The 17118-nt window shown below is 35.9% G+C and overlaps 1 protein-coding gene across 1 annotated transcript; it reads right to left on the minus strand.

Annotated features, from left to right (window-relative positions):
* Positions 1–10223: 10223 nt before the first annotated feature.
* On the minus strand, positions 10224–13562 carry Cyp312a1 (Cytochrome P450 312a1). Its single transcript, XM_017153102.3, has 3 exons — positions 12692–13562; positions 10815–11377; positions 10224–10636 (listed from the first exon to the last, which is right to left on the minus strand). The coding sequence occupies exons 1-3, from the start codon at positions 13318–13320 to the stop codon at positions 10293–10295; spliced, it is 1536 nt and encodes a 511-aa protein (XP_017008591.2). The 5' UTR covers positions 13321–13562; the 3' UTR covers positions 10224–10292.
* Between the last annotated feature and the right edge of the window lie 3556 nt (positions 13563–17118).

Below are 17118 nucleotides of genomic sequence, written 5' to 3' on the forward strand. Positions count from 1 at the left end.
TAACTGCGAAGAACACGTGTTGCCAAGATGCGTCACCTGTTAAAATAAGAGTTACAGATTCCCCATGGAATTATGCAATACAATTTTGCATATTCTGTGATTCGGTTTGTAAAGGGTTTTTTGCGGAGCTACAAAATGTGGTTGTTTTTTTTGCCCTTTTCGTATAATGTTGATTTTGATTTAAATTATAGACGTTTTTTTAATCAATCAATCAAGAATTTTTTAAAGTTTCAATTGCAAAGAATGCGTTTAAATATAACAATGCATAATTTAAAATGCATTAATTAGAGGCAGTTTTTTTAACGATTAATCTTTGCACATTTTCTGCTGGGTCTTTAATTTTGAGGATTGTCAAATCAATCAGAATGCTTTTCAAGACCTCTTTATCACAGCTTCGGTCTCGTTTGATCCGTACCGTCAACAAGTTCTTTTATCCCAATTCTGCCAGCAATCTGGGCAAATAATTTTGGCACGAGGTGTGACCAACGCCCATTGAGGGTGTGGTTAATGACACTTAGCCTTCTGTCTCCCAGGTCAATCGCTTACCGATTGATTTGTCAAAGGCATTACGCTAATATTTTGGGCAAATACTGGAAAAAAGTCACTGGCTGTCGGCGTCAAAATGACATCAAGTGGTTTTACTTTCCACCCTCAAGAATCTGGAAAAATTTAAAATAAATGAATATGGGGAGGGTAAAGAGAATTATTTAGATGGCTTGTTCAAGTGTAAAAAGGCTTTTGATGCCTGGTTCAAGAGTCATAAGTTCATTTGCGCTTTAAAATAATCGAAAATTTCGCCTAATGCCACATTCATAAAATAGTAATAATGATTTTTCATTATGGATAAGGATTTTCATTAGCAAAACCGAAAATCCTAGTTGCAACAACATTTCATTACCATATTACCATTGATATCTAAGGGTCCAACAATGTTTAACTGTAAAGTAGAGACATTTGTTCATTATCCGTCTGAGATTACTTGAAAACTACGGCCAATTTCTGTCACCTTCAATTAGAATTACAGGAAATTAATATGCAAACAGTAAAATGGTTGTATTTGCCTTCATACATGGGCAGTTTAATTAAACTAAATTCCCCCATGGAGCTCACATCACGACATCATGCACACAAACCAAAACCAAACCGGATATTAGAATGTTTGACAAGTTGTCAATGCATCAAGACTAAAAAGGACAAGGCAGAAAATTGCCGAAGAAAATCTCATCGTTCATTTCGAATGTAAATTAAAACAAATACACATAAAATTACTTAAAATTGCACTGAATTCCTTTGCCTCCTGTCAAAAAATGAAAGTCGTCGCAAGGCATGCAGATGCCAAAATTATGAAAGGACCTTATAGCACTGACTTGAATGTTAAGCGAAGTTCACAGGATTTATTCACAAATCGGAAAAAATATTTGGGTTTTTGTGCGAATTTATAACTTTATTATATTTTTTACATTTCGTTAAGCTTTTGACAGTTTTTTATGATTGTGCTATTATCTTATACTTGATTTCCAAATCTTAAATAATGTTATTTTACTTTACCTTTTGTCTCAAAATAAACACATTACCTATTGTTAAATACAAATTACAAGTCCAAGAAAAGCATCCTTTTAAAACTAGTGTCAAAAAGGCATAAGATGTCAACGTCTAGAAGCAACCTGAAAATCTCAGCAAATATTCTTCTTTCGAGCCGATAAAGTTGTCATACGAGTTCGGCTCCTTTAACGTTTTCCCTTCGACTTCTTTATGGCCAGGCGACAATGCCAGGAATTTCTCGTATTAAAATCGAAATAGCCCGGGGGCAGGAATCCACCCCAGACATGGACAATAGTATATCTGTGATATGGGGGGGAGGGAGTAAATATTTCGGCTGGCCCCCGAGTTCAGGCCGTGTCCTTACAGCTGTCAACATGTTTAATTGAAACTGACACTCAGTGTCATTTTATGGACATTGCCATGCGTTACCGTTACCTTAACTGTAACTGTAATTCGACTTGCCTTAGTCCTGCTTGATTATTGTGGAACATTCCGAAAGGGGGAGTATCTTCCCTTCAATATCTCCCCCTTTGTGAAATGCATTGCGATGTACGTTTCCTTCTTGTGTGGTGTATTAGTTAAATTTATATCCTTAGACTTAGACTTTTTTTAATCCGTTTTTATGTTCCATCTTTTTCAAAGTTTCGATCTTAACACGCATTAAATAAATGGGTATTAATAATTGAAACATGCACGGATTGGCAAATATGATATTCAAAAAGTAAGCAACAAAAAACGAGTTTTTAAATCCCTCCCTTAACCAATTTCTGTATCTGCCACTGTATTAATATGACACTTAACTTAAGATTCATAATTTTTTCCTATTTAAGAATTTAATATGGTCTTCAGGTTATCCATCTTGTCAGTCCTGAGTTCTGACTTGCTGATGCCCGGAACTCCTTGTTGATTCCCCCAAAATCACCCGTTCCCATTTGAGGGAGAAGAACTTTAGCCCCTGCAACACTTCACCGATGGAACCCCAAACTCATCCAAACTGTAATTATTATTGCTAAGCTCAGTCACCTCCTTTCCTTGCTGAGAGGAACAGGAGATCCGAGCCCTCATTTAATTGCAGACTAGCAAATACTCAAGATATTTTTATGCAGGCAATTCGTATTTTTTCCGTTCGGGGTTCGGCCTCTTTTGTTTTCGTCACGGACGAGTGGCGAAAAGCAATCACGGCAGCTCCTTGCCAGGAAAGGCAAAAATATCTTTCGCTACATTTCTTTATTTATTTTTTTGTTTGCGCATTTTTCCAGGACGTCTTTTGTGTTATTGGTGAAATTAGAATTTCTCATTAAAATAAGTGTTGGCCGAGGGAGTCGCTTGACTTGAGACATTCAAGCGTCTCCCAGGGCAAGGTGCTCGTCCATGGCAATGGACTTAAGGCCAAATTCCCATTTTCCCCCTCATTTTTTGTTTATGCATGGTCACTCATTAGTTGAGCTTGAAATCTGACTGACAGAGTCTGGCATTTATATCTGTATCTTTATTTGTTCTTGCTGGGGGAACGAGTCGTTGCCATCCCTAATGGCTTTTCTATCCAATTGTTTACTGCTCTTTGCTAGTAATTAAAATGCCAACTCTTTAACATTTTATTTTAAAATTCTTTGGGTCCAATGACTTATCTTATTTATCTTCAAACGCAGGTTTATTAGAGGTCTAATAGGCTTAAAAACTGAAACACTTAGCGGTTACTTAAGGGTTAAGCAATGGGATGTATTTAAGGACAGTAAAATAAAGTTCGCTCTGTTAGACAGATTGAAACCTTTTGATAATTGAAGACTTTTATCCGTTTGAATATTGCTCTTTTGAATTCTTCACTCTTTTGCAAGCAGACAAATTAAAAGCCTTTAATGCGATTGGGGGAATATATATATGTAATTCTTTTTTAAAATTTAAATATTAATATAATATTATGATATGATAATATTTATATAACTATAACAAGATTAATTTTTTTAACAATAAAAGTTAATGTTTTTATTTAATATTTTATACTTACACCCAAAAAAACTTATAAGAAACGATGATCGATTTTACTTTATGCGATTTGACTTGATATGCTCAAAATGTAAATAACAGGCCTGTTCGAATTTAGAATATGTCTTTCAGATTTGACCGCGAAATGTTTTTTTTGTGTGTAGGCATTTGAAATGCTAATTAAGCCTTCATAGATATTATGACGATTTGAAAAATATATTAACTATACAAATATTAGAAATCCTAGCCACAAAATAAGTTTATCTAATACAGCCACGCGTATATGTCAACTAGTAATTCTTTTTAAAGGTGTCTGACTTTTAGTTAGAAAATACAATTTTCCCATCCATTCTGGGGAATAGAACTCGCACCTCTGCCTTTATGCAAGCCAAAGTTTTCGCTTGTCCAACTTGATCCACCCTGACCACACTCAATGCACCACATGCTTCCGTAGATATTTGATATGGGGCACAACAATGTTGCTACTTCGGTGTTTGAAGTGTGGGAAAAAGTTTGAGCTTTGAACTTTGGCTTGTTACATTCAAGTGGCTGCCATGTATAAATGTTTGGTTTTCAGATCCACAAAACTTTATGCAAAACACACGAAACTTTACTGAATATGGGCGAACTGTTTGCCGGTCTCTGTTCTCTGTTTTCTGTTATTGTTCTGTGGCTGTTTTGTATTTCTGCATCATGTGCTGCTGACAAGCTCCGTAATTTTCCCCGTCTCGGGATCTGCAATAATATAGATAAAATGCAATTTCCTTAAGCAATTTTTGTTTTAATTAATTCTGTATTACTATTTTTTGTGACTCCTACGTGCCCGGAATTTTCCGCTTTGGCTTCTGTTTAATGTCTTCACCAAAACAAATTTCGCTTCCCGAGGGACTGCATTTAATTTTTCCCTTCCATCTTGTTTTCTCTGCTTCATTTCTTTGTTTGCTGTGCAGTGTAATTAGCCACCTTCTGACCAAGACAGCTGCTGATGCTCCTTCTATTTTTGTACGATTTTTTCCATTCCCTGTTGTGCATAAAAAGTTTAAGTTGACATTTTGTACCAACAGTTTGTAATTTTCTTACCCCTTTCTATTTCGAAGCATTACCATTTTTTCCTTACTCTATTTCCTTACTAATTTCTTGCTTTCGTGCATTTCACTTGCAGACTGGTTAATTACATTAGCAAAACGGCAGCGTTTCTGTTTTGCATTTTGGTTAGTTATCCCTTCCGGAATTTGCAGTTGACATTGCGAAAAGGTAAAATAGTCTTTAAAAAGTTTTCTTAAATTTCTTTGCATTATACAAATTTTAAAATAACACAAAACAATATAAATTGTGATCCTGAATGGATTCAAATTATTTAGTTTGAAGGAAACTCTAAAGAAATTTAAGAATTTGGTCAGCTTAAGGACTTTGAAGTAATTTCAACGAAATCTCGGCACTTGAGACAATTTAATGGATTCGAATTTTATTGTAACTTTATTACCTCCCCACATGCTCGATGTAACTGGATGCGGAATATTGTAACACGTGATTCAATTTCGTTGATCAATTTTAATTGATTGCTTCAATTGTTTTCTGTGCAAAAGCCTCCCATCCTTTCACGAACTGCAATCCTATCAAGATTTTTATGTTCATAGCCACTTTATTTGTATCTTTTTCTTCCTGTTTTGGCTGCTGTACTGTTTTATTTTTCCGATTTTTATGCGTTTTTAATGTGTAGAGCAGCTACTCCTTTTATTTGCTTCCCTTTTTTCACAACTCGCATGTAATTCGATTTCTAAATGTATTCCAACGGATTTTTATGTATTTCCACAGCAAGTTTATAGCGGTATGCTAGCATTTGGACCGCCCTCTCTTCGGATCGTTAAGTTTTCGGATTTAATGCATTTCCGGAACCTTAAAGTATGCCACACTAATTAGCATATGAGTTGCGGCTAGGAAGGCCGCAAACTTACAGCTTATCGCAAATATGCACCCCCAAACTGCTATGCGATCCAGGAGCAAATGGGCACCATCCATTAGCCATTAGCCGTGGGGCCGTCGTAAACCTAGGACAATATTGACGTAATCGACTTTCAGCTGCCGCCCAGCGACACAATTCAACCACAAATGAGGCTTAGCCGTGGGGCAATGTCACCGGGGCCGATTACTTCAAAGTCGCCTTCAACTCACCACCCACTCCAACCGAATACCCATTCCCTAACATCCCTATCCAAAACCCCATCACACATCACTTGGCCACAGCTTACCTCAAATAACCACGAGTCGGAGGCGGTTTTCATTTGTTTTCACATTTTGGGTTGGAGTACGGTTTACTTAACTTGAAACAATGAGAAATGAATGTGAATTGACCGGAATGTGGTGAGGAAAACCACATTTGGTCGAAACAAGCTGCATTTAGCTTGAGTTCACAAGTTAAAATTAATAAATACAATACTTTAAAGGCACACATTTTAATTGAGAAAAACTCATTATGGGTTTATAATACTTAAGAGCGCCAAAGTTCCTTAAAAAATTATTTTACAAACTCTCAAATAAAAGTATGTTTTTTTATTAGAAAATAAGTAGGGGAGTGTAGGGTAATTTGACGAGTAGGGTAATGTGACGAACTCGTCGAATCTCATATATGACGTCACGACAAAAATTCCAAATAAATGTAGTCGTCTCCCCTTATCGTGTCGACAATGTATTTACAGTAATATTAATAAGAAGTCCCGTAATTTGTTCGTGAGGTAATTTTCGCTAAAAATGTGGTGCGCAAACTAGCAAACCCATTCAATTTACTTGTGTTTCAGCAGTGCCAGAGCAAAGATGAGTGGAAAATAAAATCAGGCAAATATATGCACGTATACATGAGATCTTTATCAACAGTTTTTGGTACCTCGCGTTTTTTTCTTTTGCGCCGTTTGAGAGTGACACCGTTTTTGCTCCAAGTCTACCTTGTAGGGTATCGTGACGAACTTTTTGTAGGGTATTGTGACGAACTATTTTTATTCAAGAATTTTAACTGTTATCGTTGATTATTTGTAAAAAAAATATAATAATACCAGATAACATTAACTGCTGCAGTTTTATTGTTGTTTTTAATAGTGACGTCAGTTTAATTTAATTTAAAAAAAAATTTGCACTTTGACCATTTTTTTTTTTTGTAAGTTTGGGTATTATCTTATTACTTTTTTCTTTTCCGTATCGAAAAAACCCTTTCCGTAAATAATATATAAAAAAATTATTTTTTTTTTTGTAAGAAGGATGGTTTACACCAAACGCTGTGGGATTTGGCCACGTTGAAATTTCGAATCCAAATTTTTTTAGAAATATGCTCAGTAAATGTAAGCAACTTTCTGCTTTTACACTTTTAAAAAATATTGATTTTTGGAGAAGTTACATTAAAGAACAAATCGTTCGTCACATTACCCTACAACTTTTGAAAGTGTAAAAAAAGTAGGGTTCACGCCAAACGCTGTGGGATTTAGCTGCATTGGAATTTCGAATTTCGAATTTTACAGGGATATGCTCAGTAGATGTAAGCAACTTTCTGCGTTTACACTTTTGAAAAATATTGATTTTTACAAAAGTTACATTCAAAAAACGAATCGTTCGTCACCTTACCCTACACTCCCCTATGATTAGCAAAAATAAATATTAAAGACCTATTTTTCTATAAGACTTTTAGTAAAACTCCGAAGAAGAAGATTTTTTCCCCTGCCTATGTAAAGACAGTGGGTTAGATCCCAAAAGAGTGCGGCCATTTGTAAGCCATTCAAAAATAAAATTTATAATACAAAACACCCCCATACCGCTGGAAGTTATTATAATTAAGAACCCTCGCCTTGGGCCTTTTGACGAGAGCAACGCCGTGAATTATGCTCCATCATAAACTTATGCACGATGTACAGATGCTGGACATTAAAACTGTGTAAATGAAAACTGCGCCCAGTCAGCGGCAATAAAACATTGCGTCAAGTCTGGACCGGGCTTAGGATATGGACCTGGATTTCATATCTATTTAATGGGCGACGACACCCCAAGAAAGCCACCGTGAAGATCTGTGAACTGAGATAAATAAAAATATGACAGCTGACACTAAAACGAAGAGACGCAGCGAGTACTCATCATAATTAATGCCGCGGGTTAGGTCGCAATAAAACCCTGGAAGGATTCATATGGATAATTAAGTTATGGCGGGTGCCAACAGAAGGGTTAAGGCCTCCTCGCGAATGCAAACCCAATAAAATGATCGTAAAATTTGGCCCAGGCACTCCAAATTTTAGGAACATGTTCCTAAGGCGAATATTTTAATTTCGAGATGGATTTGGAAAGGAGCTTAGTGGGTTGGGTTGGTCATAAAAGTCCAAGTGGACATTAAAAAATGTGCGCCTTAATTTGTTTATCAAGTGCACTCATTTTTTTGTTCAGCTTTTAAGATTTTTAATTCTGTTACAAATTTATTCCGGCTGAGCATTAAAAAAGCTACCGGGTCAAACTGAAAACCGGATGAACTGAAAAATTCTGTAAATGCATAATAACAATTTGTTTAATAAACCAGTTACTTGAATTGCGATGCTTTGACCTTAGACTTATTTTATTTATTGATTTGTTTTAGTGCATATTAAACATGTAATTGTGTTTATAAAATGTGTATTACTTATCAAGATGAACTCATGATTATTTGAACTCCGGAATGCATTGGCTTTGAGATTTTTTGAAATTTATTTTTATTTCATTTCGTTTACAAAATATTCAAATTAATATTATACAACATTATAAACCGTTTTTTGTAGATTTTTTTTTTGTATTGATACGTTACATTTGTTACATTTGCATTTAATAAGCAATAAATTCACTTCATTGTTGTTATTTTTTTACAATTCCTATTGATAATGATTTTTATAAACATTCTAATTTCCTTTTGATTTTGTTTCTTAAGTAATAGTCATGTGTAAGAGTTGTTCATAATCGTCTAAACATCTTGGATGATAACACTCAATAAAACCTGGGGGGGCATCTCTGCGGTAATCTACTGGAAATCCTCTTGAAGGTCGATCTTCCTCATCCGTGTTAACTTGGTTATTGGGAGTCATCATTTGAAAGGACAGATTTACAGTCATAATTTCATTGTTGGGAAGTTCTACATTGAAATTAACACTTTTTTCGCTTGAATTTAACTTGATATTATTAACACGTTGTAAAGTTGGATGAGAAGTTATAAATATAACATGTAGCAAAACAACAAATAAGAAAAGTATTAACTTTTCCATTGTACTAAAACAAACAAAAATTCCCGACTGCTTTGCTCTGTTCTCAAATTGCAACTAATGGAAATCGAATAGAAGACAGCCGGATTCCAATCAATAAATGCAATCCACTCAGCTTTAGATTAAGTGTTATCAAAGCTCACCAACATTAATGTCAATAAATAAGATTGTTTTTTATTTAATTTTGATTTTGTTTTATTTCTTGTTTACACTACTGGACATGGAGCAGTACCTCTGAAAGCTGCAGTCTTGATAAGAGCAGTGTAATATATATAATAAAATAAACTATAGATTGCAATATTGGTGCCTATAGCATTTTTGAAACGTTTCTATACTCCAAAAATAATTTAATAGTATTGCAGGGATCAATCAATTGAATCTTAGTTTTTAACTTAAACTAGGCTCTGTGCATGGAATGCATTTAATTTATAAATCATTCTCAATATTAAAGTTTTAAATAACAAAAATCTTTAGTTAAATATATTTATATCGTCATTTTCGAATGCTTGGAAATTGGCTAGAATATTTCATTCCTCAATATACCCATCTACCATACATAAAAATCCACCCGCCCCAAAGTCCCACCACCAATCAGCCACCGAGTTCAACAATCTTCGAACCCCTTCTTCCAGTTCCAATACCAGAAACGTATCAGTTGGCAGATAGAACAAACTTTTATGCGCTTGTTAACAAAAGCGTGAAATTCAATGCCCGGGACGAGCTGAAGGGTATAAAAAATAAAAGAAAAATTTACGACACTGCGAATTAAACTTGATTTTTATTTAAATAAATTGCATTTTATATTCCTCCGCCTTCTCCACCCCCACGACTGCCACAATAATAAGCAGGCAGCGCTCATAATTTGCACCGGAATCCGATGATGATGTTGGCGGATAATGGTGATATGGGAGTGTGTGTATTTTGCCCAGGATAAGGACAGACCGAATGACTGACTGGCGACGGTTTGGTGGCTGCTTTATGCATTTTTATTTATTACAGCACCAGGAAATGTTTGTTGATTTTCCGCTGCTCGGTTGCCACAATAAAAATCCACGCCAGCCAGAAATTATTTTCTAGACGAACGCGCCCCGCTCAAATCCCATAAAAATGGGCAGGCAGAAAATGCTCCAAATTGTACAGAATTTTCTTTTTATAAATCATTAAAAACGGAAATGTTGTGCTTCGCAAAGAAATTGAACCTTTTTGAACGGAATAAAGTGAAACGAATTGGAAAGGGTATGTTTTAAAGGTTCAATGGTAGAATGGCAGGAGAAAAAAATGTATATAAAACTAAATTCAGGAAATTTGGAATATCTAGATTCGTTAATGTCAGCCACACTATTTAGACTTCTGATTTCGGTATAATCTCAATCTAATATTGTTAAGCATGGCCATACATTTTCCGAGACAAATTTAAAAAAATACAAAGAATGGCTTATCTTTTAGTATCTAGTAAATTAGCTAACTTTATTGTCAAAGACCTTGGCCAAGTCAATAGACTTCTGCCTAGCCTCAATCGATTTTCTTGACTCTACAAAGATAGGGATCAACGGTGTGCAGGGTGATGACAAAGTTAAGTTTCATTTTCACCTGGCGCTCGCCAAGGGGCTCGAATAGAAAGTTCCTAAGCAGGTGTGCCAAAACCACCTTGAGCATCACCATCGCATATCGCTGGCCCAAACAACTCCGTGCTCCAGCCATGAATGGTATAAAAGTGGTGGCCTCGATCTTGGGCTCCGCTCCACTGGACCAGCGATCAGGCTTGAAGACCAACGGATCCGGAAAGAAATCCTTGCAGCGACCCATGTAAATTGGGGAAATGATCACATCGCTGCCCTTGGGTATGAAGAAATCATCTGAAGATGAATTAAGCAAATTAATTATATAAAGAAAATAATAAATATAAAAAATAATAAATAGGTATAAGTTAAGTATTTCTTTTTTTTTGATTAAAGGGGCGGATAATAAACCCGAATTATTAGAGATGTATGGAATGGTATTTTTAATTTAGAGGTACAAATAAACAGGACTTACTTATTTGGCAGTTAGCCGTGGCTTTCCTGGCCGTGAGTGGACCCGAAGGATACATTCTCAGCGTCTCCTTCACACAAGCCTCTAGGAACTCCAGTTGACGCACCTGCTCCATGGAGATGGGTTCGCTTTTGTCCCTGCCGCACACCGACCACACCTCCTCGCGGCAACGCTCCTGGTGCTCCGGATAAAGGGTCATGTTGTACATAAAGAACTTCAAAGTGGTGGCAGTGAGATCAAAGCCCCCGAATATAATGGTGTCCACTTCCTCGCGAATATCCTTGACGGTCAAAGGTTGGCCAGTGGGTCCTTTGGCCTGGAGCAAACTATCTAGAAAGCAGAGCGTTCGCTTGCCTCCTTCCATTTCTGCATTCTTAGTGGTCTGGGAATTGTAATTCTCCGCATCCTGACTGATCTCATCCATTCGCTTTTGGATAATGCCCTCAGTGAAACCATGAAGTGTTAACAGTAACTCCTGTTCTCGTTTAAAATGCGATGTGCGTCGAAATATAAAAGAACTGCGGTAGAAAATGTTCTTTAACCGTGCATCGATGATCACAAGGATCCTGTGAGAATGCAAAGAAACGTAAAATTAGTCAACATTTTAACTAGATCAGGGTATTATACTTTTTCTTAGCTTTTAGAATAACAGAAAGAAGGAAATTTGTAACTTTTAATTTATTTTATATGATTTTTCTATTGAGCTATGTAGGGGAGAGTGGGGTAATTTCGTAATCATTTTTTCAAAGCTATTTTTTGTCCATCTTGAGACACGTTATCATATTTCTATTTTTATTGTTGAATGCGGTTAGCACCAAGCTTTAAAATGTGACATTCCCCTATTTTTTTAATTACCTTGGTGATTTATAAAAAATTTAAAAGTAAAACCAATATACTGGGGCAATCTCGCCACATAGGGGGGTAAAATCGCCACACCACTGGGGCAATTTTATCACCTGAAAAATGAAGGGAACTTTACGCCTGTAAGTATGCTACACTGATCAAGCGTACCATTTTTGTTGACGTCCTATATTTGTTGCTACTGCCGGTAGTCTGTTCGTTAGCCAGCTCGTCAAATAGAAAAATATGTATTTAAAATAGGTGCGAATTTACCCTAAGCATAGGGTGGCGAAATTTCCCCAGACAGTACTTTTTTATAAATAATTATTTTTCTTCCGAAATTAGGCGCGAAGTTAAAAACCACTAACGCAGAAATGCACATTATAGCACTGTGTATTATATAAAAAATCGTGTATTTTTATTTCTTTTGAATTGTGGCATACAGAAAAAATTTCGTCGAGAACTAAATGTAGCTTTTGAACTGTTAAAACACATTTAATATTATAGCTTAATTATCTTGGCCTTCTGTGCAAAAAAAATGCATTGGTTGTGTCATGCCGTCTTGAGGGACTAAAACAAACAAAATTATATATTTTTAAGACTTATGGATTCCGAGATATTGCAGGTGACGAAATTGCCCCTGTGACGAAATTACCCCACTCTCCCCTACACATTTTAATTGTTATAAAGAATCTGCTTAGCATTTAAAAGAATGTTCCCAATAACAAATACCAATACTACCAAAAACCAATGAAGCAAAATATATGGATAATCAGAAAAAGTGGATGTAAATCTCACAGTTTCAACTGATATTCACAAGTAAAATAAACTCATTTATACTTTTTTAGTAAATAAATCACATTATCACATTGTGTTGAACGAAAGGGTCAACTAGTAGTTTTATGTCTGAACAAATGTTTGTTTTGTTCTACTAACGTGTGAAAATGCATGATTAATCATATTGTATTTGTTGACTTATACGAAACTAACTTGTCTCCAAGGGAATGTTTCTATAGTAGGTACAAGTGCAGCCAACTTACTCTTTCACTGCATCGAGATAGTCCGATTTATCATTTGAGAGAGAACCCACAGATACCCCGAGGGCAGTTTCGCAAATAGTGTCCAGCGTGAAGCAACTGATCAGTTTGAGGAAGTCCAACGGTTCCCCGGATTCTGCGAACTCCGTTACCCTGGACAGAAGAATCCGCGACTGCCGCTCGAAGACCCCCACAAACTGCCTGATCATGGCGTAATTAAAGGCCGGCATGATAATCTTCCGGCGATGGGACCACTTCTCGAAACCACTCGTGAAGAGACCCTCGCAGAGCCAGTTCTCAAACACCGCGTAGTCATTGGTCTTCTGCAACAACTGCTGAGCGCTGCACAGAGCCTGAATGTCCTTGGGATTGCAGTCCAGGAGGTAGAGCTTGGTGCCCATCCAAAGTTTCCCCCGATGATCCTTCAGATGATTGGTGATCATTTCGGTGGCGCGGCGCAAAGGATGCGGTCCCACCAGCTTGGCCAGGATGTGGAGATGCCCAATGATCGGCAGGGCCGGTGGAGCTGGCCAATTGTGAGTGAGGCAGTCGATCCTTCGTTGGCGCTCGAAGACATAAAGCAGATATAGGGTCAATGCGACCGACAGGAGACCGAAACCGAGCCAGAACATTGCGACGGGGGTTCTAGATAGCAACTGCCTCGAAACGATGTCGCATCAAGCGTTTTAAGCGGAACACAGACGCAGAGATCAGACTGCTACTATAGGGTCACCGGACCCAAGGGTCATAAAAGTTGGCTGCTAAGCGGATTTACACGCGGAGAAAATCGAGCGAGCGATCCTCAATTTCAAATTCTTGCTAGCAACGTTCAGACACATTTTAGGTGAACTGTCAGTGACTTTTCTTAAATGAAATTTGTGTAATTCATAAAGTCTTTTTATTCGAAAACAACTATTTAAAGAATATTTATTTTCTTTAAACATAGAGTAATGCCAAAAAATAATAAATATTTGTAAATATTCATCCCCTAAGAGGTTTGTATTAAAACTGATGAATGCTCAGCTTGCAAAAGGATTATTATTTAAGAATCACATAGATATAAGCTTAGTTATTTTCATACTGAATCACTACTTATTTTGTAATATGTTTTTTTGAGTGCAAGAACTAAACGATCTTAAAGTTTTGCACTTGGCTTTGCATTGTGAAATGCACCGATTAAGAGCAACTGTCGGGTCGACAGCGGTATTAACACTGCGCTTATTTATTCATACGAAATTCGTACACCCCAATATGTATATTATAAGCGTATTCAAATCGATGCGGCTGCGAAATTGAAGTGACTCTTTTTGCTCGTCCCCAGGCATTTAAGTACTTAACATCAGGCATCGGAGATGTAAACAAAACATTATGAATAAGAATTTGCGACTTCTAAGTCGCATTCGCAATGCTCTAGGGTGGAAAAATAAATAGATGTGTAAAATAGATAGTATTTATCTTATGTATTACCGAAGCGCATCTGCAGCTTTTTATTAATTGTAGAGAATTTGGGTTTTCAGTATAGTTTTCAGTGTAAATATCGTTCTTTGCCTATTGGAACTGTGAAGGTAGGGAAATAAGAACTATGTTATTGGTCACAAAGATAGAAAAAATGCAAATTTTTTATTTAGAAGTAAGTGTTCTTTTTGTTACGTCTAACTACGTTTCATCTCTAAACTTAAGATTCGTCAGGCCAAAAAATTCATAAACAAATACACTTCAATTTCGTCGATGCTTTAAGTCCGCCTATTACTTTTTTGTTTTATTTGCTGAATTATAATTTCGATTGTACTTCTGTCGATTGCATACCAATTTCATAAAGCTCATAAAACTTGACGGATCTTTGGGCGGGGGCCACCCAGTTACGGGCATACGCGGAGAGAAATTGTGATTTCTGTTTCCTAAAATGCATTATCTCGTAAAAAATTGAAAAATTGACAGTTATTGCTAAAAATCAAAAACAATTTGCCAATTAGAATCCACAAATCCATGATAATAGATCAGGAAAAAATTACTTTACCTCCCACTTATATTAAAATATTGGGATTCTGCCAATAAAACATCATAATAAACACCGTTAACGAAAATGCTGTAAATATTCTTTGAATAAAATCAAAACACATTTACATTTACCTGAGTCATCGGTTAGAAACAAATAAAACTATGCAAATACCTTTGTTTAACTTCCCACGTTAATGGACAAACAATGTGTCATATTTGTCAATTATATAATATCTGTTTTATTTTCATTTATTACGCATAGAACAAACATTTATTTAAAACTGTACTCCAGCTATAGAAACTCTATTATGATTGCCATTTAATACACTCTTCAGGAGTTTGTGTTGTTGGTTTTACTCTCGACCAACTGTCATTCAATTCATATTTTTTTTATCATTCAAATAGTGACAAGTACAACAACCAAGGTAGTTCCCCTGCTCCACATGAACACTAATTAACACGAAAAAAGTTATCAGCCGACAAAAAATACAATAAGAGAACAAGAGTAATTGTAATTAAAACGGATGGGACTGGGTGGAAAATAATATTTGCTGGTCAACAATTCATACAAAAATAATTAATCCTTCACTTTTCTACTCGTATATATGTATGTAAAAGTGACTCGTACTTCCGGCATTTCAGACATTTTTATTAAAATAAAACGACAAATGAATGGCACAAGAGTGAGTTTAATTAAAATTATTTTGGTCAGTTCAGGTTTCAAATTCATGTGCACAAATTTTCTTTTATTATGAGGGGGTCAATTTGCTTTTCACTAATTAACGTTTATTGACTAACTTTAATTGTTAAACCCTTGTTTTTATTTTAACTGATTTATTGAAAAGATAAAATTAAAAATCAGTTTTTGTTGTCCTACACATTAGGGTTTTGGCCTTTCAATAGAAATATTACTTAGAATTAAAAAATTATTTGTAAAAAAACCCCAGTTAAAGAAAGTAATTAAATTTTTTTCCATAAGCTGCCTTCTTTCCTTCAAATTCAATTTAAGGCCTTCCCATTATCCCAAACTCCATCCTATGACACTAATCAGAACTAACTGGACAAAGCACGACAATAACCCTTTGAAGTCTAGGCGAAGCCGAACAATTGCTTTCGCGTAAATTCCCTTATCTAATGGATGCCAATAAACAGCGATCCACACGCGCACACGTATGTATGAATATCCTGTCCGGTATATGGGGATATAATACAGTTATGCACCTGACAGGACCAAGAACATTGTCTCACATGGAAAATTAAAAGTGATGCGTGGCCACGAAAGGAGGTGGGGTTTTGATAGGGGGAGGTGCAGGAAAAGGCTTCTCGGGTAGATTTTGACTGGGTCGAAGTGGGGATAGGGCGGTTCAAACTAATTTGAATTTATGCAGCAAAATGTTGACCATACTGCTGAGTACTCTTTACCTTGCTTGGGTATTTTAGTTCTTTGGTTAAAAAGTGGGATTTATTATTTTCTTTTTACCTTGGTTTCTTATTTCTTGTTTCTGGTACAGTAGATAAATATATAACTATGAAATTCAATTCTTACTACTTTAAATACTTTACTTTCTTATCTATAAAAATGTTTCCCTATTTTATCTTTTTACCAAGTCTTTTGAACCCAGACAAATGAATTATATTAAATACTTTTAAAATTTTACAATATTGCCTCTTCTATTTACTTTTCTTTAGGGGACGATTACCTAAAAAAATAAATTAAATTTTTTTACTATATTTTGTTAAGCTTTCTGTGGTAAGAGTATTAATTCGTGAAATCCTTACGATCCAGATCTTTCCTCCATTATTGTTGTTTGTGGGCATTGGTGTTCTGTAATTAAACTGCATATTATCAGCCACGACACTCACACATGCACTCGACCACTCAACTGAGGCATTTCCACCCACCCACGTGTACCACATAATTATGCAGACATTTCCAAGTCGTGGATGAGGGGAGGGGATTGGGCTCGGATGGGTCAGGAGGCCGTGGAAAGGACCGCCCAGCTGTCATTTTGTGTTCAGCTTTTGTGTAAAATTTAATTTGGCTACATTTAATTATTGTTTATGTAAGGCTTGTATGTGTCGCTGTCGCTGCCATCGAATATTGTCATATTATAAACAATGATAATTTGCCAAATGCGAGGCGATTGGCTAATAGATATCTGCCAGTATCTACATCTCTTAGTCAAAGCAAACCGAGCCAAGCCCAAAGGGCAAACCGCGGGTTTACTATGGTTTACACACTTAAGAAAAAACAATAAATATTTATTTACAATAAATATTTATTAAAACTCAGAAATCTTTTCGGGTGAAGTTATGGCAGAATACGGTTTATTCTGGATTTTGCAAAATAAAAGCATTAAAGGATAAATTTTAAATTTAATTTAAAGACTAGAAATGATTAGCTAAGACCTTTCGATTTTTTATTGCATTAA

Source organism: Drosophila takahashii, chromosome 3L (assembly GCF_030179915.1).
Source record: "Drosophila takahashii strain IR98-3 E-12201 chromosome 3L, DtakHiC1v2, whole genome shotgun sequence".
NCBI classification, from domain to species: Eukaryota; Metazoa; Arthropoda; class Insecta; order Diptera; family Drosophilidae; genus Drosophila; species Drosophila takahashii.

Coding starts and splice junctions, on each gene's coding strand:
- Cyp312a1 (XM_017153102.3), bottom strand. CDS start 13,320: ATGTTCTGGCTCGGTTTCGGTCTCCTGTCGGTCGCATTGACCCTATAT. Junction 11,378..12,691: donor TATCTCGATGCAGTGAAAGA/GTAAGTTGGCTG, acceptor GCATTCTCACAG/GATCCTTGTGATCATCGATG. Junction 10,637..10,814: donor CACGGCTAACTGCCAAATAA/GTAAGTCCTGTT, acceptor ATTCATCTTCAG/ATGATTTCTTCATACCCAAG.